The sequence below is a fragment of the Hemitrygon akajei genome, chromosome 7 (assembly GCF_048418815.1).
Source record: "Hemitrygon akajei chromosome 7, sHemAka1.3, whole genome shotgun sequence".
NCBI classification, from domain to species: Eukaryota; Metazoa; Chordata; class Chondrichthyes; order Myliobatiformes; family Dasyatidae; genus Hemitrygon; species Hemitrygon akajei.
The window spans coordinates 131,697,891-131,723,096 of NC_133130.1; the positions used below are offsets into that span (position 1 = coordinate 131,697,891).

General features: G+C 48.2%; 1 protein-coding gene across 1 annotated transcript in view; it reads right to left on the minus strand.

The window, feature by feature from the left end:
- The window catches only part of adgrd1 (adhesion G protein-coupled receptor D1), a 145,623-nt gene that overhangs the window by 34,408 nt on the left and 86,009 nt on the right, over positions 1–25,206 (minus strand). The window contains exon 13 of the mRNA XM_073050279.1: positions 7,090–7,231. Coding sequence (XP_072906380.1) covers positions 7,090–7,231 — 142 coding nt within the window. The remainder of the gene's footprint in view (positions 1–7,089; positions 7,232–25,206) is intronic.

Sequence of the window (25,206 nt, forward strand, 5' to 3'; positions counted from 1 at the left end):
TAGTGAGGGAACACCGTTGTCCGGAGGAACGTTGTCTCGTTTGGTTGTATACACTGTCTGTAGTGAGGGAACACCGTTGTCCAGAGGAACGTTGTTTCGTTCGGTTGTATACACTATATGTAGTGAGGAAACACCGTTGTCCAGAGGAACGTTGTTTTGTTCGGTTGTATACACTGTATGTCGTGAGGGTACACCGTTGTCCGGGGGAACGTTGTTTCGTTCGGTTGTATACACTGTATGTAGTGAGGGTACACCGTTGTCCGGAGGAACGTTGTTTCGCTCGGTTGTATACACTGTATGTAGTGAGGGTACACCGTTGTCCGGGGGAACGTTGTTTCGTTCGGTTGTATACACTGTATGTGGTGAGGGAACATCGTTGTCCGGAGGAACGTTGTTTCGTTCGGTTGTATACACTGTATGTGGTGAGGGTACACCGTTGTCCGGAGGAATGTTGTTTCGTTCGGTTGTATACACTGTATGTAGTGAGGGTACACCGTTGTCCAGAGGAACATTGTTTTGTTCGGTTGTATACACTGTATGTCGTGAGGGTACACCGTTGTCCGGAGGAACGTTGTTTCGCTCGGTTGTATACACTGTATGTGGTGAGGGAACATCGTTGTCCGGAGGAATGTTGTTTCGTTCGGTTGTATACACTATATGTGATGAGGGAACACCGTTGTCCAGAGGAACGTTGTTTCGTTTGGTTGTATACACTGTATGTAGTGAGGGTACACCGTTGTCTGGTGGAACGTTGTTTCGTTCGGTTGTGTACTCTGTATGTAGTGGGGGTACACCGTTGTCTGGACGAACGTTGTTTCGTTCGGTTGTATACACTGTATGTAGTGAGGGTACACCGTTGTCTGGAGGAACGTTGTTTCGTTCGGTTGTATACACTGTATGTGGTGAGGGTACACCGTTGTCCGGAGGAACGTTGTTTCGTTCAGTTGTATACACTGTATGTAGTGAGGGAACACCGTTGTCCAGAGGAACGTTGTTTCGTTCGGTTGTATACACTGTATGTGGTGAGGGTACACCGTTGTCCGGGGGAACGTTGTCTCGTTCGGTTGTATACACTGTATGTGGTGGGGGTACACCGTTGTCCGGAGGAACGTTGTTTCGTTCGGTTGTATACACTGTATGTGGTGAGGGTACACCGTTGTCCGGAGGAACATTGTTTCGTTCGGTTCTATACACTGTATGTGGTGAGGGTACACCGTTGTCCGGAGGAACGTTGTTTCGTTCGGTTGTATACACTGTATGTGGTGAGGGTACACCGTTGTCCGGGGGAACGTTGTTTCGTTCGGTTGTATACACTGTATGTGGTGAGGGTACACCGTTGTCCGGAGGAACGTTGTTTCGTTCGGTTGTATACACTGTATGTAGTGAGGGTACACCGTTGTCCGAGGGAAAGTTGTTTCGTTCGGTTGTATACACTGTATGTAGTGAGGGTACACCGTTGTCCGGAGGAACGTTGTTTCGTTCGGTTGTATACACTGTATGTACTGAGGGTACACCATTGTGCGGAGGAACATTGTTTCGTTCGGTTGTATACACTGTATGTAGTGAGGGTACACCGTTGTGTGGAGGAACATTGTTTCGTTCGGTTGTATACACTGTATGTAGTGAGGGTACACCGTTGTGTGGAGGAACATTGTTTTGTTCGGTTGTATACACTGTATGTCGTGAGGGTACACCGTTGTCTGGAGGAACGTTGTTTCGCTCTGTTGTATACACTGTATGTGGTGAGGGAACACCATTGTCCGGAGGAATGTTGTTTCGTTCGGTTGTATACACTGTCTGTAGTGAGGGAACACCATTGTCCGGGTGATCGTTGTTTTGTTCGGTTGTATACACTGAATGTACAGTCAGATGACCATAAACCTGAACTTGAACTGAAGGAGATGCTGAGATGTCTTTGCCGTCGCCCGTTAACTGGACTCCGACAACTCGCACTCGTTCCTCTTGCATGTGACATTCCTCCAGTACATCTGGCAGCATATCTCTCTCAGAGAGTCAGGCCTGGCACTGTTGGATCATGACTGTGATTTATTTCAGTCTAGCATGGCCTGTGTCAGCAGCAATTGTAGCTCTCCCTCTTGCTCACACAAGTGCCAAGTTTCTGCCAATAGTTTCCCTACCACGGTGGGGGGCGGTGTCTTTGGGAGAACCGGAACTCACAGACACAGCTTCAAGCTCAGACAAACCTCACTGCCCGTTCAAAGCATCCCTACCTGTCACAACTACCCCAGACCCAGGGCAGCCTATTTAAACCCAGCCTGCATCCACAGCCCTTGTTCCTCAATGAACCAGCCAGCCTCAACCAGTTGCTCCTAAACTTCAGTTAAACATAGAAACATAGAAAATAGGTGCAGGAGTAGGCCATTCGGCCCTTCGAGCCTGCACCGCCATTCAGTATGATCATGGCTGATCAACCAACTCAGAACCCTGCACCTGCTTTCTCTCCATACCCCCTGATCCCTTTAGCCACAAGGGCCATATATAAACTTCCTCTTAAATATAGCCAATGAACCGGCCTCAACTGTTTCCTGTGGCAGAGAATTCCACAGATTCATCACTCTCTGTGTGAAGAAGTTTTTCCTCATCTCGGTCCTAAAAGGCTTCCCCTTTATCCTTAAACTGTGACCCCTCGTTCTGGACTTCCCCAACATCGGAAACAATCTTCCTGCATTTAGCCTGTCCAATCCCTTTAGAATTTTATACATTTCAATAAGATCCCCCCTCAATCTTCTCAATTCCAGTGAGTATAAGCCTAGTCGATCCAGTCTTTCTTCATATGAAAGTCCTGCCATCCCAGGAATCAATCTGGTGAACCTTCTCTGTACTCCCTCTATGGCAAGAATGTCTTTCCTCAGTTTGGGGGGACCAAAACTGCACACAATACTCTAGGTGCGGTCTCACCAAGGCCTTGTACAACTGCAGTAGAACCTCCCTGCTCCTGTATTCAAATCCTTTTGCTATGAACGCCAACATACCATTTGCCTTTTTCACCGCCTGCTGTACCTGCATGCCCACCTTCAATGACTGGTGTACAATGACACCCAGGTCTCGTTGCATCTCCTCCTTTTCCTAATCGGCCACCATTCAGATAATAATCTGTTTTCCTGTTCTTGCAACCAAAGTGGATAACCTCACATTTATCCACATTAAATTGCATCTGCCATGAATTTGCCCACTCACCTAACCTATCCAAGTCACCCTGCATCCTCTTAGCATCCTCCTCACAGCTAACACCGCCGCCCAGCTTCGTGTCATCCGCAAACTTGGAGATGCTGCATTTAATTCCCTCATCTAAATCAATAATATATATTGTAAACAACTGGGGACCCAGCACTGAGCCTTGTGGTACCCCACTAGTCACTGCCTGCCATTCTGAAAAGGTCCCGTTTACTCCCACTCTTTGCTTCCTGTCTGCCAACCAATTCTCTATCCACATCAATACCATACCCCCAATACCGTGTGCTTTAAGTTTGCACACTAATCTCCTGTGTGGGACCTTGTCAAAAGCCTTTTGAAAATCTAAATATACCACATCCACTGGCTCTCCCTTATCCACTCTACTAGTTACATCTTCAAAAAATTCTATAAGATTCGTCAGACATGATTTTCCTTTCACAAATCCATGCTGACTTTGTCCGATGATTTCACCTCTTTCCAAATGTGCTGATATCACATCTTTGATAACCGACTCTAGCATTTTCCCCACCACAGATGTCAGACTATAATTCCCCGGTTTCTCTCTCCCTCCTTTTTTAAAAAGTGGGGTTACATTAGCCACCCTCCAATCCTCAGGAACTAATCCAGAATCGAAGGAGTTTTGAAAAATTATCACTAATGCATCCACAATTTCTTGGGCTACTTCCTTAATCACTCTGGGATGCAGACCATCTGGCCCTGGGGATTTATCTGCTTTTAATCCCTTCAATTTACCTAACACCACTTCCCTACTAACATGTATTTCCCTCAGTTCCTCCATCTCACTAGACCCTCGGTCCCTTATTATTTCCGGAAGATTATTTATGTCCTCCTTAGTGAAGACAGAACCAAAGTAGTTATTCAATTGGTCTGCCATGTCTTTGTTCCCTATGATCAATTCACCTGTTTCTGACTGTAAAGGACCTACATTTGTCTTGATCAATCTTTTTCTTTTCACATATCTATAAAAGCTTTTACAGTCAGTTTTTATGTTCCCTGCCAGCTTTCTCTCATAATCTTTTTTCCCTTTCCTAATTAAGCCCTTTGTCCTCCTCTGCTGGTCTCTGAATTTCTCCCAGTCCTCAGGTGTGCTGCTTTTTTTTGCTAATTTATATGTTTCTTCTTTGGACTTGATACTATCCCTAATTTCCCTTGTCAGCCACGGGTGCACTACCTTCCCTGGTTTATTCTTTTGCCAAACTGGGATGAACAATTGTTGTAGTTCATCCATGCGATCTTTAAATGCTTGCCATTGCATATCCACCGTCAACCCTTTAAGTATCATTTGCCAGTCTATCTTAGCTAATTCACGTTTCATACCTTCAAAGTTACCCTTCTTTAAGTTCAGAACTTTTGTTTCTGAATTAACTATGTCACTCTCCATCTTAATGAAGAATTCCACCATATTATGGTCACTGTTACCCAAGGGGCCTCGCATGACAAGATTGCTAACTAACCTTTCCTCATTGCTCAATACCCAATCTAGAATGGCCTGTTCTCCAGTTGGTTCCTCGACATGTTGGTTCAGAAAACCATCCCGCATACATTCCAAGAAATTCTCTTCCTCAGCACCCTTACCAATTTGGTTCACCCAATCTATATGTAGATTGAAGTCACCCATTACAACTACTGTTCCTTCATTGCACGCATTTCTAATTTCCTCTTTAATGCCATCCCCAACCTCACTACTACTCACTACTTACTCACTACTACTGTTAGGTGGCTTGTACACAACTCCCACCCAATGGTGTACAGTTGCCTTGTTGTGCCTGTTCTCTCTTGTTTGGTGGCCCCTTGTGGCTTGATATTTTGCAGTTTATTATTGAAGTTATCGCTCACCCCCAAATCATCTCTGTTGCCCGCGTTTGGGTCAAGCCTCCTCTGCATTTCCTGACATGCACTCTGGTATTGTTTGACCTTGTTCTACCTCAGTGCACTGTGCAATGCTCTGATCTGTATGAGCAGTGTGTGAGACAAGCAGTTCACCATATCTCGATGCATGTGACATTTCCTGACACCCAGGATCTGCCCACTCACCAGCGGAGATGTGGTCACTCCCTTGGCGTGGTGTTGGAAAGATGGTGGGCACAGCAAGCTCCCACAGACTACGTCACATGGAGGAGGACGAGGGGTGACTTGCTAGAGGTGCACAAGATGACGAGGCATAGATCGAGTGGACAGCCAGAGACTTTCCCCCAGGGTGGAAATGGCTAAGACAAGAAAGTGATCGGAGGAAAGTGCAGGGGGGAAATGCAGAACAACACACACAAAGTCCGGAAATGAATCAACAGTCAACGTCTTGGCCGAGACCCTTCTTCAGAGCTGAGACTGGGGGGAGGAAGATGCAAGAATAAAACGTGAGGGGAGGGGAAGGGGGCCAGCTGGAAGGTGATAGGTGACGCCAGGTGGGTGAGAAAGGTCAAGGGCTGGAGAGGAAGGAACCTGATAGGAGAGGAGAGTGGACCACGGGAGAAAGGGAAGGCGGAGGGGAGCTAGGGGGAGTAATAGGCAGGTGAGAAGAAGTGAAAAGTCGGAGTGGGGATAGAGGAAGGGGAGTGGGTGGGGAAACTTGTTCACTGGAAGGAGATATCAAAATTAAGTTTTGTTTTACAGAGAGTGGTTGGCGCACGGAATACCCTGCCAGGAGCGGTGGTACATTGGGGACATTTAAGAGACTCTTAGAGAGGTACATGGATTGAGGAAAACTGGAAGGCCGTGTGGGAGGGAAGGGTCAGGCTGATCTTGGAGAAGGTTAAACGGTCAGCACAATATTGTGGGCCGAAGGGCCTGTACTGCGTTGTCCTGTTCTATATAAAGTTGTGCTAAAATAATTAAGCTAGTAATTAGCCACCTAACTCAACTAATCCCTTCTGCCTACAGCGTCCATATCCTTTCCTTTATTGCGCATACCGGGTAAAAGCAGGACTCCACACAGCTCCCCTGGAACATAGGTGCAGAAGTTTTGCCTCTCTCTGTGTCTCCACGGTGCACGTGGGGTAGAGATGGGGGGGGGGGGTAAAGAGGAATCCCGAAAAATCTAATGCAACACTCTTCCCTCCTATTAGATTCCTTCTTCTTCAGCCCTTTGCTTTTACCACCTATCACCTCCCAGCTTCTTACTTCTCCCCCTCCTACCTGGCTTCACCTACTTCCTTGTAGCTTGTCCTCCTTCACCTCCCCCCCCCCCACCTTTTTATTCTGGCATCTTCCCCCTTGCCATCCAGTCCTGAAGAAGGATCTTGGCCCAAAATGTTGGCTGTTTATTCCTCTTCATAGACGCTGCCTGACCTGCTCAGTTCCTCCAGAATTTTGTGTGCGTTGCTCTGGATTTCCAGCATCTGCAGAATCTTTTGTGTCAATGACTCTTCTAGATTCTCTTTCCCTCTTCTTCTATTCACCACTTACCTCTTCTCTTCACCTCCCCCCCCCCAGTGCCCCTCTTTCTTTCTCCCATGGTCCACTCTCCTCTCCTATCAGATTCCTTCATCTCCAGCCCTTTACCTTTCCCACCCACCTGATCGCACCCATCACTTTCCAGCTTGTCCTCCTCCTCCTCCTCCCCTTTTTATTCTGGCATCTTCCCCCTTCCTTTCCAGTCCTGAAGAAAGATCTCGACCCAAAATGTTGGCTGTTTATTTATTTCTATAGATGCTGCCTGACCTGCTGAGTTCCTCCAACATTTTGTGTGTGTTGCTCTAGATTTCCAGCTTCTGCAGAATCTCATGTCTTTTCAAAATTTTTGGAACGAGGTGCATTCGTCCTCCATCTCGTCATTGTCTGAGAACCTGCGCCAAGATTCCAGGCTGTCCCACGCTACCCTACACAGTCATACCGACAGCCCACCCTCCACCTCACCCCACAACCCCAGCACCTTACCAGGATGTGGGTCAGGCTGATGGTGGTGAGCGGAGAGCCTGACAGATTGTGGGAGAGCGAGGGAGGGGGGTCGATCTTCAGCGAGATGATGTGACTGGTCACCGCAATTGGGTGGTCTTTGTGGACGGCGGCTTCGCTGATCCTGACGGGGAGGAAACGGAACGGTCAAAGGATTTTCAGTCACTAAACCAAATGCACAAATAAGACCATAGGAGCAGAATTAGGCCATTCAGCCCATCGAGTCTCCTATGCCATTCAACTTATTATCTTCCTCAACCCATTCTCCTCTCTTCTCCTTTGACATCCTTACTAACAGAGAACCCTATCAACCCCCGCTTTAAATATACTCAATGATTTGGCCTCCTCAGCCGCCTGTAACAATGAATTCCACAGATTCACCACCCTCTGATTGAAGAAATTCCTCTTCATCTCTGTTCTGCATGGACATCCCTCTGTTCTGAGGCTGTGTCCTCTAGTTCTAGATACCCCCATCGTAGGAAACATCCTCTCCACATCCACTCGAGCTAAGCCTTTCAATGTTTGATAGAAGATTCCTCACCCCCCCCCCCCATTCTTATTATCTCCAGCAAGTACAGGCCCAGAGCCATCAGATGCTGCTCATACGTTAACTCTTTCACTGTCGTGGTCTTCTTGTGAACCTCCTGTGGACTCCTCTTCAAAGCCACCACACCCTTTCTTAGATAAGGGTCCCAAAACTACTCACAATTCTCCAACTGCAGACTGACCAATGCCTTATAAAGCCTCAGAATCTAATACAAATGATCATCTTTAGTATTTCCTGGGATTGAGTTTCCAGTTGCAGGCTAAAATTTACTGCTGACTGCCAACTCCCAATGAGTAGCTGGGGGTGAGCCTCCTTCCAGAAACACTACAGTCCTTCTGGTGGAATGCAAAGAGTCCGCATGATGCTGTCGGCCAGAGAGACTCGGCTGATAATCGATCAAAGTTTCGTTCTTGTGCAGAGCCTTGCACAAAACATGACCATGAACACCAGTGAACAATGGGTAAACCCTGAACTCGGGTGGTGTCTAAGGAGGCAGGATCAGAACTACCTCTGGCTAGACACGCTGACGCTTTTTCAGAGTCAGATTTAATATCACTGACATATGTCGTGAAAGGGTGGTGGGCTGGAGATATGTCTCTACCAAAGGAGGTGTAAGGTGCTCCTCACCTCCATTAGTCTGCAGGTCACCCTTGGACAAGGTGTAGCCCCTGTTTAGCCCAACCCCCCGGGGTCAGGATCACGTGAAGCCATGGGAGCAGGTGGTGGATGGTCATTTGAGCAGCCGGTGCAGATCACAAGTCCTGGTCATGTGACCACTGACACCAAGCAGACCATCTCTGAAGAGTATTGATAATGGCTGGGGTCACCCGTCTTGTAAAGATGCTGCCCAGAAGAAGTCAACAGCAAACTATTTCTTTAGAAAACTTTGCCAGGAACAATCATGGTCACAGAAAGATCATAATCATCCACATCGTATGACACAGCACATAGGGAACGAACAATGTGGTGAAACATCGCAATACATAATAGATAGATAGATAGATAGATAGATACTTTATTCATCCCCATGGGGAAATTCAACTTTTTTTCCAATGTCCCATACACTTGTTGTAGCAAAACTAATTACATACAATACTTAACTCAGTAAAAAAAATATGATATGCATCTAAATCACCGTCTCAAAAAAGCATTAATAATAGCTTTTAAAAAGTTCTTAAGTCCTGGCGGTAGAATTGTAAAGCCTAATGGCATTGGGGAGTATTGACCTCTTCATCCTGTCTGAGGAGCATTGCATCGATAGTAACCTGTCACTGAAACTGCTTCTCTGTCTCTGGATGGTGCTATGTAGAGGATGTTCAGAGTTATCCATAATTGACCGTAGCCTACTCAGCGCCCTTCGCTCAGCTACCGATGTTAAACTCTCCAGTACTTTGCCCACGACAGAGCCCGCCTTCCTTACCAGCTTATTAAGACATGAGGCGTCCCTCTTCTTAATGCTTCCTCCCCAACACGCCACCACAAAGAAGAGGGCGCTCTCCACAACTGACCTATAGAACATCTTCAGCATCTCACTACAGACATTGAATGACGCCAACCTTCTTAGGAAGTACATTCGACTCTGTGCCTTCCTGCACAAGGCATCTGTGTTGGCAGTCCAGTGAAGCTTCTCGTCTAACTGTACTCCCAGATACTTGTAACACGATCATTTACAATAAGTATATATGGTATATTTTAAAATTATTTAAACAGTGCTAAAAGGGAGCAAAAATATAATGAAGTAATGTTCATGGTTTCGTGGATATTCAGAAATCGGATTGCAGAGGGGAAGAATTTGAATTGAATTGAATTGACTTTATTTCTCACATCCTTCACATACATGAGGAGTAAAGATCTTTATGTTACGTCTCCATCTATATGTGCCATGTGCAATCATAGAAATTTATAATAAATAGAACAGTCAATGTAATATAGTGTACACTCAAATCAGCGTGAGTTCATCAGGCTGATGGCCTGGTGGAAGAAGCTGTCCCGGAGCCTGTCAGTCCTGGTTTTTATGCTGTGATACCACTTCCCAGATGGTAACAGCTGGAATAGACTGTGGTTGGAATGGCTTTGGTCCCCAGTGATCCTACATCCTTTTTACACACCTGTCCTTGTAAATGTCCTGAATCATGGGAAGTTCACAACTGCAGATGCGCTGGGCTGTCCGCGCCACTCTCTGCAGAGTCCTGTGATTAAGGGAGGTACAGTTTCCCGTACCAGCTGCAAATGAAATGTTGAGTGTGTGTCTTCAGGCTCCTGTACCTCCTCCCTGATGGTAGCAATGAGAAGAGGGGCATGTCCAGGGTGATGGGGGTCCTTAATGATGGATGCTGCCTATTTGTGGCATCATCTTTTGAAGGTGTCCTCGATGCTGGGGAGGCCAGTGCCCATGATGAGGCTGACTGAGTTTACAACATTCTGCAGCTTTTTCCAATCTTGAGTGGCCCCCTGCTGATCAGCAGACCGAGCAGCACTGTTGTGGGCACGGTGCGGGGAGGAACTGTCTACGTTTCAGGTTGAAACTTTGCATCAGGAGGTAACAAAGAGCTGGAGCAGGAACTCAACAGGTCAGTCAGCATCCGCGGGGGCGAATGAACCATCAACATTTCCGGTCCTTTTATAAAGAGTTTTCCCCTCAAAATGTCAGCTGACCGCTTCCCTCCACAGATCTGCCCAACGCGCTGAGTTCCTGCAGCATTTGTGTGTTGCTCCGGTAGCCCAACATCTGCACTGTCCTTGTTCCAAACTGCCGATAGTTTCTCATTCCGGATTCCAACATCTGTCGCCCCTGGCCTCCTGTGAATGGCAAAGGTCACTTGTATTGTCATGTGTACCGAGAAGCAGAGAAAATATTCTCAACTGTTTAATGCCAGTTCCAGTTCGTTCATTCATTATGTGCCATGTCTGACGTGGGTGATCAGGGTCTTATCCACGGCCGCGATTGTTCTTGGCAAAGCTTTCTACAGAACTAGTTTGCCATTGCCTTCTTCTGGGCAGTGTCTTTACAAGATGGGTGACCCAGTCATCATCAATACTCTTCAGAGATTGTCTGCCTGGTGTCAGTGGCCGAATAACCAGGACTTGTGATCTACACCGGCTGCTCATACGACCATCCACCACCTGCTCCCATGGCTTCACATGACCCTGATCGGGGGGTGGGTGGGGGGGGGTGCTACACCTTGTCCAATGGTGACCAGCAGGCTAGGGGAGGGAAGGAGCGCCTTACAACTCCTTTGGTAGGGACCTATGTCCGCCCTGCCACCCCTTGCAATACATAGCAATAAAAATCTATAAATTAAAATAAACATATATAAAATAAATAAATAAATAGATAGATAGATAAATAAATAATGAATGAATGAATAAATAGATGAATGAATGAATGAATGAATAAGTAGGTAGATAAATAAATAAGTAGATAGATAAAATTGCAAAAGAGATGGAAACAAAAAAAATAGTGAGGTAGTGTTCATGGGTTCAATGTCCATTCAGAAATCTGATGGCGGAGGGGAAGAAGCTGTCCCTGAATCACTGAGTGTGTGTCTTCAGGCTCCTGTACCCCCTCCCTGATGGCAGAGGGGAAGAAGCTGTTCCTGAATCACTGAGTGTGTGTCTTCAGGCTCCTGTACCCCCTCCCTGATGGCAGAGGGGAAGAAGCTGTTCCTGAATCGTTGAGTGTGTGTCTTCAGGCTCCTGTACCTCCTCCCTGATGGCAGAGGGGAAGAAGCTGTTCCTGAATCGTTGAGTGTGTGTCTTCAGGCTCCTGTACCTCCTCCCTGATGGCAGAGGGGAAGAAGCTGTTCCTGAATCGTTGAGTGTGTGTCTTCAGGCTCCTGTACCTCCTCCCTGATGGCAGAGGGGAAGAAGCTGTTCCTGAATCGTTGAGTGTGTGTCTTCAGGCTCCTGTACCCCCTCCCTGATGGCAGAGGGGAAGAAGCTGTTCCTGAATCGTTGAGTGTGTGTCTTCAGGCTCCTGTACCTCCTCCCTGATGGCAGAGGGGAAGAAGCTGTTACTGAATCGCTGAGTGTGTGTCTTCAGGCTCCTGTACCTCCTCCCTGGTGACAGAGGGGAAGAAGCTGTTCCTGAATCACTGAGTGTGTGTCTTCAGGCTCCTGTACCTCCTCCCTGATGGCAGAGGGGAAGAAGCTGTTCCTGAATCACTGAGTGTGTGTCTTCAGGCTCCTGTACCTCCTCCCTGATGACAGAGGGGAAGAAGCTGTTCCTGAATCACTGAGTGTGTGTCTTCAGGCTCCTGTACCTCCTCCCTGATGGCAGAGGGGAAGAAGCTGTTCCTGAATCACTGAGTGTGTGTCTTCAGGCTCCTGTACCTCCTCCCTGATGACAGAGGGGAAGAAGCTGTTCCTGAATCACTGAGTGTGTGTCTTCAGGCTCCTGTACCCCCTCCCTGATGGCAGAGGGGAAGAAGCTGTTCCTGAATCGTTGAGTGTGTGTCTTCAGGCTCCTGTACCTCCTCCCTGATGGCAGAGGGGAAGAAGCTGTTACTGAATCGCTGAGTGTGTGTCTTCAGGCTCCTGTACCTCCTCCCTGGTGACAGAGGGGAAGAAGCTGTTCCTGAATCACTGAGTGTGTGTCTTCAGGCTCCTGTACCTCCTCCCTGATGGCAGAGGGGAAGAAGCTGTTCCTGAATCACTGAGTGTGTGTCTTCAGGCTCCTGTACCTCCTCCCTGATGGCAGAGGGGAAGAAGCTGTCCCTGAATCACTGAGTGTGTGTCTTCAGGCTCCTGTACCTCCTCCCTGATGGCAGAGGGGAAGAAGCTGTCCCTGAATCACTGAGTGTGTGTCTTCAGGCTCCTGTACCCCCACCCTGATGGCAGAGGGGAAGAAGCTGTTCCTGAATCGCTGAGTGTGTGCCTTCAGGCTCCTGTACCTCCCCCTGATGGTGGCAATGAGAAGAGGGCACGTCCCGGATGAGGGGGTTCTGATCTCAGGCATTGTGTGTGTGGTGTTTGTCCGATTCCCCGTTACTGCGCGGGTTTCCTCCCGGCTGTCCGGCTTCCTCCTGCACTGCAAAGACATGTGGGATGGTGCGTCAGTCTGCCAGGGGAAAATCCGTGTGGGGAAAGGAGAAACTAGCCTTGCACACGGGGGGTCAGATTACTGGGACGTTAGTGTGGGATTGCACTGAATCAGAGTCCAGTTTATTACCATGTATTTCATGAAATCTGTTGTTTTTCAGCTGCAGGACAGTGCAAAGATCTAAAATTCCTGTACTTACAAAGAAAAATGTGAAAAACGACGTAGTGTCTATGAGTGTGGGGGAATAGTGGAAAAAGAGAGGAAAAATACTGAGGTAGTGTTTGTGGGTGCATTGTCCATTTAGAAATCGGATGGCAGAGGGGAAGAAGCTGTTCCTAAAATGTTGGGTGTGTGTCTTCAGGCTCCTGTACCTCCTCCCTGACGGTAGCAATGGGAAGAGGGCATGTCCTGGGTGAATGATGCCACATTCTTGAGGCATCCCATTTTGAAGATGAACTCAACGGCAGACATCTTCCAGCGCTCTGATTCTGTCTCCATGGACGCTGCCCGAGCCCTCGCCTCCCTGACTGATTTGTTCAGATTGCATTCATCACGAGGTCTGGTATAACTCAGCGTGTGTCTGAGATCACTGGGCTAGACGGGCTAAGAGCAGATTTCCTGCACCACACAGTCTCTATTTTCGTGGCACAGTTACTGAGGTGAGATTCAATTCCAGATTTATTTAAGTTCAATTCCCCAGCTGGGAGCTGATAATTATTCCCAGCCTGGAGTGCTGTGCTGCCAAGTCCTGCTATTTTGAACAAAATGTACAAATAACCTGAGATCCCTATCCTCTCGAAGCACCATTCAATTTCGCATTAAGTGTCCCTCTAGGTCTCTGCCTGAGCACACCTTTGTTTTCAGTCCTAATTCCCCAACGGTCTGAAGTACTTGATGCTATCTCACTAAATCAGAAACTGCCTGGCACACAGGCAGTCCCCAGTCCAACATCACAGGGTTATCAAGATACAAGATTGTTCAGTGTCATTCTCCGCACACGAGCGCAAAGGAGAATGAAATAATTGTTACTCTGGATCCAATGCAGCACTAAAAAAACACAGTAAGATAAAGAACAATTGTTTAAAACATCAAAAAACATAAATACAGAAGACAGCTTGTATGCATAGTATGCCCATAAAGTGACGCTCGGCGCAGAGTGTCTGTAACTAAGGTGACTCTGACAGGAAATTATCAAGTAGTGGTGTTGGGGGTGTGGGGGGGTGGGTTAGTGGTAGCACCACAATGCCTTATGTGCAGTCAACCCGGGTCAAGTCCCACCACTGCCTGAAATGAGTTTGTATGTTCTCCCCGTGACCGGGTGCTCACTGTAGATTGTTAATTGCCCAGTGATTAGGCGGGGGTTAAATCAGGGGATTGCTGGGCAGAGCAGATCGAAGGTCCAGAGGGGCCTGTTCTGCACTGTGGATGAAACGTAACCTCCTCCCTGATGGGAGTGGGACAAACAGTCCATGATCAGGGTGGGTGGGATCCTTCACGATGTTATGGGCTCCTTTCTGGACGTACGTCCGTGATGTTTTTATTTTAAAGTTAACAGCAACATTGTCCCGAAGGAGAGGCTCAGTCGCGCAACAGCGAGAAACACACGGAATCAAACTGCAGAGTCCTCGGAACAGTGTAGGAGTGTTCCGTTTAGTTCAAGTTAGCTCCGTGTCGTTCACTGACTGCAGGCCAGTCTGCCCCGATCAGAATCAGAATACCAGCAACACACGTAGCATGGACCAGTCATCTAGAAACGAGTCCGATCAAACCTTGCTCCAGACTCCTGCAGTGAGGGAGAGGGAGAGGGACACCAGTCAGGCACGGGTAGACGGCGCTGAACACCCGCTCGCCCTCCGCTCTCGTCCTCGTCCGCTTCAGTCCTGCTCAACACGTCAGTCGGCCAGTGATGGGTTTGCACTCTGCCGTTAGGCCGCACACTCCACCCTCAACCTCACTGAATTCCCTCAGAGACAGCAGAAGCTCAGTCGGCCCAAAAGCACAAAATGGAAATGTAAATGACAGGCTCTGATCACGCACAGATTAGTGGTAGAACTATATTTAAATGGAGAAGATGAACAAACACAAGAAAGCCTGCATAAGCCTTAAATCCAAAGTAACACACACAAAGTGCTGGAGAAACTCAGTAGGTCAGGCAGCATCTATGCAGAGGAATAAACAGTCGACGTTTCGAGCCGAGGCCGTTCTTCAGAACTGAGCAGGAAAGGGGAAGATGCCAGAATTAGAAGGAAGGGGGAGGGGAAGAAAGGTGATAGGCGAAGCCAGAGGGTGGGAAAGGTCAGGGGCTGGAGAGGAAGGAATCTGATAGGAGAGGAGAGTGGACCATAGGAGAAAGGGAAGGAGGAGGGGACCCAGGGGAAGTAATAGGCAGGTGGGAAGAAGTGAAAAGTCAGAGTAGGGAGGAGGGGGTGGGGAATTTTCATTTACGGGAAGGAGAAATCGATATTCATGCCATTGGGTTGGGGGCTACCCAGATGGAATAGAAGGTGTTGCTCCTCCACCCTGAGGGTGGCCTCATCTTGGCACAAGAGGAGGCCATGGACTGACATGTCGGAATGGGAATTAAAATGTTTAATCACCAGGAAGTCCTGCTTGTGGTGGATGGAGCAGAGGTGCTGGATGAAGCGGTCCCCCAATATGGCGGGTCTCACCAGCGTAGAGGAGGCCACACCAGGAGCACCGGACACAATAGACGACCCCAGCAGATTCGCAGATGAAGTGTTACCTCACTGAGACCCTGAATGGAGGGGAGGGAGGAGGTGTATGGAAAGGAGTAGCACTTAGGCCCCTTGTAGGGGTAAGTACCAGGAGAAGAAGTAGTTTCACGAACTGACTGTAGGACACCACCACCATCTTGCTGATATTCGCAGGACCAGAGGACACAGACAGAGTGGATGTGGAGAGGATGTTTCCTATAGTGGGGGTGTCTAGGACCAGAGGACACAGATAGAGTGGATGTGGAGAGGATGTTTCCTATAGTGGGGGAGTCTAGGACCACAGATAGAGTGGATGTGGAGAGGATGTTTCCTATAGTGGGGGAGTCTAGGACCAGTGGACACAGACAGTGGATGTGGAGAGGATGTTTCCTATAGTGGGGGAGTCTAGGACCAGAGGACACAGATAGAGTGGATGTGGAGAGGATGTTTCCAGTAGTGGGGGAGTCTAGGACCAGAAGGGTCATCCTCAGAATAGAATGACGTCCTTTTAGAACAGAGATGAGGAGGAATTTCTTTAGCCGAAGAGTGGTGAATCTGTGGAATTCGTTGCCACAGGGGGCTGTGGAGGCCGAGTCATCGGGTAGATTTAAGGCAGAGATTGATAGATTCTTGATTGGTCAGGACATGAAGGGATACAGGGAGAAGGCTGAGAGGGAAAAATGGATCAGTCATGATGAAATGGCAGAGCAGACTCGATGGGCCAAATGGCCTATAATTCTGCTCCTATATCTTATGGTCTCATAAAGCTGGTCTTTCATCTTTAAGATTCCCTGGCTGTTACCAGAGAGAGTTTACGGGATCTTACTCAGCAAGGGTGGTGAGTATGGCCGCACTCTACTGGTTTGGTGGCTTGGAGTGGTGGAAGGGTGTGAGAAACAGATCTCACTTTCTCCACACCTTGAGCCTCTGGAAGATCTGACCAAGAAAGATCTCCAACTATACCCTACTCCTCCAGTGTCATCAAGAGGACATGGCCACATCGTCATGAGGAAACGTTGGAGATGGATTGAGCGTGTGAGGGGAAGCGAGGCCAACTCCATCACCAAGACAGCACTTCCCTGGACCCCTGAAGGATGGAGGAGACACTGGAGACCAAAGACAACTTAGTGCCATATTGTAGAGGCAGAAATGAGGACCCTGAATCACACCTGGGACACAGTAGAGACGATGGCCAAGGACAGACAGAGAGGGAGGAATTTCATTGCTTCCCCAAACAACAGCGGCGTAACAGGCAGTAACCAACTAACTGTACAGAGGCCGACTTAAGTGGTTTGGGGGCATCCTGGGGGTTTGAGGAAGAGAGGAACGAGCTTCACTTTTTCCACTTTACAGAGGCCAACTGATTTAAGTGCCATGTACACACATACTTACCAACCACAGCCAAGAGAAACACAGATGACAGAACGTAAAAATCTAACCTTTTATTGGGACTTTCTCCCGGGACTAACAAACTATTTGGAGTTTATAGAACACAAGCTGTTCCCACTGCGAGATCCAAGATGCTCAGTCAAGCAATTCAGAGAAGTTGGAACCAGTCACACCCAGGGTCTGGGCCACAGACACTACACCTGGAGCTACTGAGCTCCCAGGGGACCAGTCACACCCAGGGTCTGGGCCACAGACACTAGACCTGAAACACGCCCAGTGAGTGTGGCCTCCGACCTTTCCTCTGGTACCATCAGGGAGGGGGTACAGGAGCCTGAAGACACACACTCAACGATTCAGGAACAGCTTCTTCCCCTCTGACATCAGGGAGGAGGTACAGGAGCCTGAAGACACACACTCAGTGATTCAGGAACAGCTTCTTCCCCTCTGCCATCAGGGAGGGGGTACAGGAGCCTGAAGACACACACTCAACGATTCAGGAACAGCTTCTTCCCCTCTGCCATCAGGGAGGAGGTACAGGAGCCTGAAGACACACACTCAGTGATTCAGGAACAGCTTCTTCCCCTCTGCCATCAGGGAGGAGGTACAGGAGCCTGAAGACACACGCTCAATGATTCAGGAACAGCTTCTTCCCCTCTGCCATCAGGGAGGAGGTACAGGAGCCTGAAGACACACACTCAGTGTTTCAAGAGCAGCTTCTCCCCCTCCACCATCCAATTTCTGAATGGACATTGAACCCATAAACACTACCTCAATATTCTTTCTGCTCTCTTTCTATACTTAATTTGAATCTATATATACATTCCTTATTGTAATTTATATAAATATTTATTACGTATTACAATATCCTGCTGAGCAAAACAACACATTTCAAGAATTTCAGGTAATTGCAGCTCCTCCTTCACCATTCCTTGTTCCTATTTCCCTCTCTCACCTCATCTCCTTACCTACCCATCACCTCCCTCTGGTGCTCCTACCCCTTCCCCCTTCTCCAGCCCTTTATTACTTTCACCAATCAACTTCCAGCTCTTTAACTTACTCCCTCCCCTTTCCCCAGTTTCACCTATCACCCACCACCTTGTACTTCCCCCCATCCCCCACCTCCTTTGTCTGACTCCATTCCCTCCGTCTCCGGTCCTGCTGATTGGGTCTCTGACAGAAAACTGGCTCCCTGTAGCCTGCCACGCCCGAGAGCACTAACCCTACCAGATCTCGCCTCAAAACCTACCTCGTCTGCTTTGGAAGGGAGGGGGGGAAGGGGAGAGGCAAAGGGAGGAAAGAGACAGGGAAAGGGAGAGAGGGGGAAGAGAAGGGGAGAGGGAGAGGGGAAGGGAAGAGGGGAAAGGGAGAGAGTTGGGGAAGGGAGAGGGGTGAGGAGAAGTGGGGAAGGGAGAGGTGGAGAGAGAAGGGGGAAGCGAGAGGGAAAGAGAGAAGGGGAAAGAGGGGGGAAGGGAGAAGGAGGGGGAAGAGGGTGAGGAGGGAGGGGGTGGGTACAAAGGAGGGGGAGGAGGAAGGAGTAAGAGGGAGGGGGAAGAGATTGGGTGGAGGATGAAGGGTGGGGGAAAAGGGAGGGGGAAGTGGGGTGTGTGGGGAAAGAGTGATAGGGAAGAGGAGGGGGCGAGGGGGAGGAAGGAGGGGGAAGAGTGGCGGGGAGTGGGGAATGAGTGGGGGTGTGGAGGGAGGAAGAGTGTGGGGAGAGGGACGAGAGAGGGGGAGAGCGGAGAGGGAGGTGGAGAGTGGGAAGTGTGGGGAAAGAGAGAGAGGGAAGGGAGGGGTGAAGAGAAGGAAAGAGTGAGAGAGGGAGAGGGAATTAGAGAGTAAAAGGGGAAGGCAGGAGAGAGAGAAGGGGAAAGAGACAAAAGAAAGGGGGGAAGTATGAGAGGGAAAGAGAGAAAAGGGGTAAGAGAGCGAGGGGGAGTGAGAAATTGAAATTCCTGTGACCTTGTAGGTTTCCACAATCCAAAGACGCACCGGTTAGTAGGTTAACTGGTTATTGTAAATTGTCCCTTGATTAGGCTGGGGTTAAATCAGTGGTTTGCTGGGTGGCTGATGCACCATCAATAACTCTCGGAGACGGGAGGCGAACGATAGGCTTTTATTAGCTGCAAGTGACCACCACACAACATCCTGGAGACTGAGGGAGGAGCAGTGCCTCCAATCGCCTTTATACAGGGGTCAGTGGGAGGAGCCACAGGAGCAGTCAGCAGGGGTCTGTGGGAGGAGCCACAGGAGCAGTCAGCAGAGGGGCATGTCCAGACAGGTATACACATAGTTACCACAGTGGCGCAGTTCAAAGGGCTAGAAAGCCTGTTCCACACTGTATCTCTAAATGAATAAATATCTTCCCAGGATCCTCTCTAAAGGTTCTTACATTTTGTAATGAAGCAATCGGAATCTACCGTCAAGGAGGAGTTACGGGAGCCTGAAGGACACACACTCAACGATTCAGGAACAGCTTTTTCCCTCTGCCAAGCAATTTCTGAATGGACATTGAATCCATGAATACTATCTTTTTCTTTTGCACATCCCTGAGATTTGTCTTCCTGCAGACAGCCACGTAACAAAGAAAATCATGGAATAAACATCAGACGCACAACAGGCAAAAAAAGAGCAAATCGCACAAAAAAATGAGGAAAGAAATGCAGAAAATAAAACATCAAATCACAAAAAGTCATCTAAACAGTCCAGGAATTTTCAGTTCCGTTCAATCTAGTGTTGCGTCCTTTATTGATAGCAAGCCGCAGAGACAGTCCACCCCGATCAAAATCGCACCAAGTAGCAACAGAAGAGGAGTGAGCAGAATCCAGAAACACATCACAACGTGAATCAGAGTTCAACCACAGCTCAGCACATCAGAGAAACCGGCCACCCCTCCACAGACTGGGTTTACACAGAATCAAAGACCCCCATCCATCCCAATCATTCTCTCTTCTCTTCTCCCCTCTCCCTTCAGGCAGAAGGTACAAAAACCTGAAAGCACATACCACCAGGCTCAAGGACAGCTAGCCCACTGTTATAGGGCTATTGAACAGTTCCCGAGTACAAGATAGACTCTTGACTTGACCAGCTAGCTCGTTATGATCCTGCATGTTATTGTTTACCTGCGTTTTAGGAACAGCTCCTTCCCACCACCATCTGATCTCTGAACCGACAATGAACCCATGAACACCACATCTCTTCTTTTCCTCTCTCTTTGCACAACTTACTGATTTTTTATACATATGTTTCTGATTTTTTTCAATGGAAAATCCTACAAAAGAAAGTGGATATGGCTCAGCACATCATGGATAAAGCTCTCCCCACCTACATGAAATGCTGTCACAGGAAAGCCACATCCATCAGACGTCTCCTACCCAGGACATGCTCTCTTCTCACTGCTGCCATCAGGAGGAAGTACAGGAGCCTCATGACTTACACCACCATGTTCCAGAACGGTTACTACTCCTCAACCATCAGGCCCTCAACCAAAGGAGATAACTACACTGACTTGTCCAATCATTGCAACGTTCCCGCAACCAATGACCTCACTTTAAGGACTCTTTATCTCATGTTCTCGTTATTTATTGCTATTTATTTATATTTGCATTTGCACAGTTTGTTGTCTTCTGCACTCTGGTTGATCTTTCACTGATCCTGTTATGGTTATTAGTCTACAGATTTGCTGAGAATGCCCACAGGAAAATGATTCTCAGGTGACATAGATGTACTTTGATAATAAAATTTACTTTGAACTTTGAATGTAATTTATCATTTTAAAAATGATTATTTATTGCAATGTACCATTGCCGCTAAACAACAAATTTCACAACATACAGCAGTAATACAGCGCAACCACCAGGCTCTTGAACCGAGGGGATAATACCACTCAGCTTCACTTGACCCATGTTGCCACAACCTATGGACTCAGGTTCAAGGACTTTTCATCTCATGTTCTTGATATTTACTGTTTATTTATTTATTATTATTATTTCTTTCTTTTTGTATTTGCACATTTTGTTGTCTTCTGCACTCTGGTTGAACTCCCAAGTTGGGCTGTCTTTCACAGATTCTGTTATGGTTATTATTCTGTAGATTTGCCCTACAGGAAAATCAATCTCAGGGTTGTATATGGTGACATATATGTACTTTGAACTTCAATTCTGATTCCATGCTACACTTCCTCTGTAACACTTTATTCTGCATTTCTAATACACAAAGTGCTTGAGGAACTCAGCAAATCAGGCAGCATCTATGGAGGGAAGCATCTTGAAGAAGGGTCTCGGCCCAAAACATCAACTGTTTATTCCATTCCATAGATGCTAAGCTGCTGAGTTCCTTCAGCATTTCCTGTGTGTTGCTTTGGATTTCCAGCATCTGCAGAATCCCTTGTGTCTATTATTCTGCATTCTGTTATTGTTTTAGCTTGTTCTAGCTCAATGCACTGTGTTTAGATCTGATCTGTATGAACAGTGCTCCTCACTCCTCTAAGAACATGTGACAATAACACTGGACAACAAGGAGTTTGTTTCCTGAATACTTTTGGGTGTATCTTATGAACTCAACATCAGTAAGACCAAAGAGCTGATTGTGGATTTCAGGAAGGGTAAGACGAAGGAACACACACCAGTCCTCATAGAGGGATCAGAAGTGAAGAGAGTGAGCAGCTTCAAGTTCCTGGGTGTCAAGATCTCTGAGAATCTAACCTGGTCCCAACATATCGATGTAATTATGAAGAAGGCAAGACAGCGGCTATACTTCATTAGGAGTTTGAAGAGATTTGGAATGTAAACAAATACACTCAAAAACTTCTATAGTTGTACCGTGGAGAGCATTCTGACAGGCTGCATCACTGTCTGGTATGGAGGGGCTACTGCACAGGACCAAAAGAAGCTGCAGAAGGTTGTAAATCTAGTCAGCTCCATCTTGGGCACTAGCCTACAAAGTACCCAGGACATCTTCAAGGAGCGATGTCTCAGAAAGGTAGCATCCATTATTAAGGACCTCCAGCACCCAGGGCATGCCCTTTCTCACTGTTACCATCAGGGAGGAGGTACAGGAGCCTGAAGACACACACTCAGCGATTCAGGAACAGCTTCTTCCCCTCTGCCATCAGGGAGGAGGCACAGGAGCCTGAAGACACACACTCAGTGATTCAGGAACAGCTTCTTCCCCTCTGCCATCAGGGAGGAGGTACAGGAGCCTGAAGACACACACTCAGTGATTCAGGAACAGCTTCTTCCCCTCTGCCATCAGGGAGGAGGTACAGGAGCCTGAAGGCACACACTCAGTGATTCAGGAACAGCTTCTTCCCCTCTGCCATCAGGGAGGAGGTACAGGAGCCTGAAGGCACACACTCAGTGATTCAGGAACAGCTTCTTCCCCTCTGCCATCAGGGAGGAGGTACAGGAGCCTGAAGCCACACACTCAGTGATTCAGGAACAGCTTCTTCCCCTCTGCCATCAGGGAGGAGGTACAGGAGCCTGAAGGCACACACTCAGCGATTCAGGAACAGCTTCTTCCCCTCTGCCATCAGGTAGGAGGTACAGGAGCCTGAAGGCACACACTCAGCGATTCAGGAACAGCTTCTTCCCCTCTGCCATCAGGTAGGAGGTACAGGAGCCTGAAGGCACACACTCAGCGATTCAGGAACAGCTTCTTCCCCTCTGCCATCTGATTCCTAAATGGACATTGAAGCTTTGGACACTATCTCACTTTTTAAAAAAATATGCAGTATTTCTGTTTTTGCACTTATTAAAATCTATTCAATATGTGTAATTGATTAACTTGTTTATTTACTTGTTCTCTGCTTGATTATGTATTTCATTGGACTGCTGCTAACTTAATAAGTTTCAGGTCACGTGTCTGTGATAATAAACCTGATTCTGATCATGAAAATCACCATAAAATTCTCCAATCACACACCATTTTCTTGAAATTGCCAATATTTGTTATTTCAATTTATAATTCAGCGTCAGAATAACTGATGCCAATATTAAGGAAGGCATTTTTGTTGGTCCACAAATCAAACAGGTCATCAATGACAGGGAATGCAAAGAACTTCCAGTGGGGACCGGAGAAAATCACGTGGAAGGCATTCGAGGATGTTGTTGAAAATTTTCTTGGCAACTACAGAGCATCAAACTACGTGCAGCTGGTTGTCAACATGCTTCAAGCGTACAAAACCATGAAGTGCAACATGTCACTAAAGATTCATTTCCTGCATTCCCATTTAGATTTCCTCCCTGCAAATCTTGGTGCTGTCAGTGACGAGCACGGTGAAAGGTTTCACCAGGACACTGTGGTCATGGAGAAACGGTATCAGGGCAACTGGAATCCATCAATGCTGGCTGATTATTGTTGGGTATCTAAGTGAGAAGCCTCAGACACTGAGTACAAATGAAAATCACCAACAAAACATTTTTAGCTGAGTTGAACTATTGCAAAGCATCAGCACCGTTATGCAATTAAATGCATTACAGTCAATAAAGTTAATTTCTTATTTCTCCAAATTCCTACATGATTCAAGTAGTCTGAAATTATATTTGAGTTCAGCTTCGAGCGGTCTGTCACAACCACAAAAAAAGTTCTGTAGAAGCAATACTTTCAAAAAAAGATTGTTATCCAGTATAATAAACCAATTCCAAACAGCCGGTGCCACCAGCCGAGTTGCTGACCTCGGCAGCTGGTCTTGCCGATCTCCCGGTGGGGTACAGAGATCTGCCTTCAGCCTCCCTCTCTTGTCTGCCTGCTGCTGGCTGGCATTGCCAAGTGAGCTCGTCACCGAGGTGCCAATTTAAACCTTGACCGATAACTATCACTAAATATTATAATTCAGTCAGTCAGCCTGTGCCAATTGCCCAGTGACTCCCAGCTCAAAGTCTGGGGCAGAGTTTAGGAGGGTAGTGTTGGTGAAACACTTCTCAAAATTGTCCCAGGATTGGTGAGGCCTCACTCGGAGTATTGTGAGCAGTTTTGGGCCCTTTATCTCAGAAACGATGTGCTGACATTGGAAAGGGCTCGAAGGAGGTTCACGAGATTGATTCCTGGCTTGGAAGGCATGTCATAGGAGGAGCGTTTGATGGCTCTGGGCCTGTACTCACTGGAATTTGGAAGAATGAGGGGGAATCTCATTGAAACTTACCAAATGGTGAAAGGCCTCAATAGAGTGGATATGGAGAGGATGTTTCTTATAGTGGGGGGGGGGGGGGGGATCTAGAATCTGAGGACACAGCGTCAGAATAAAGAGATGTCCATTTAGAATGGAGAGGCAGAGGAATTTCTGTGAAATTTGTTGCCACAGGCGACTGTGGAGGCCGAGTCACTGGGTATATTTAAGGCAAAGGTTGATAGGTTTCTGATTGGTCAGGACGTGAAGGGATACGGGGAGTAGGCAGGAGATAGGGGCTGAGGGGGAAATGGATCAGCCATGACAAAATGGTGGAGCAGGCTAGATGGGCAGAAAGGCCTGATTCTGTTACTATATCATACAGTCTGAAGAGCACAAAGTAGAGGTGCACTCTGTGTGCTCTGGATGTTCACATTCAAAGTAAGTTTATTATCAAAGTACACACGTCATCGTATACAGCCCTGAGATTCATTTTCCTGCCGGCATTCATGGTGAATATAAGAAACACGATGAAAGACCACGCCCAACAGGACGGACAAACAAGCAACGTGCAAAAGATAACGAACCGTGCAAATGCAAAGCAGAAAGCCAGGGAGCCCAGGACCTGTGCTTGTCAGCGTGGAGCAGAGAGCGAGCTTGTAAATCTGGTGGGAGCAAAGGATGGCCGAAATGGCAAAAGGGTGGCAGGGATGGGATGCCACGGGAGGGGTGTGGGGACAGGTGGCAGGGGTGGGATGCCACGGGAGGGGTGTGGGGACAGGTGGCAGGGGTGGGATGCCACGGGAGGGGTGTGGGGACAGGTGGCAGGGGTGGGATGCCACGGGAGGGGTGTGGGGACAGATGGCAGGGGTGGGATGCCACGGGAGGGGTGTGGGGACAGATGGCAGGGGTGGAGCACCACGGGAGGGGTGTGGGGACAGGTGGCAGGGGTGGGATGCCACGGGAGGGGTGTGGGGACAATGGCAGGGGTGGGATGCCAGGGGAGGGGTGTGGGGACAGATGGCAGGGGTGGGATGCCACGGGAGGGGTGTAGGGACAGATGGCAGGGGTGGGATGCCACGGGAGGGGTGTAGGGACAGATGGCAGGGGTGGGATGCCACGGGAGGGGTGTGGGGACAGGTGGCAGGGGTGGGATGCCACGGGAGGGGTGTAGGGACAGATGGCAGGGGTGGGATGCCACGGGAGGGGTGTGGGGACAGGTGGCAGGGGTGGGATGCCACGGGAGGGGTGTGGGGACAATGGCAGGGGTGGGATGCCACGGGAGGGGTGTGGGGACAGGTGGCAG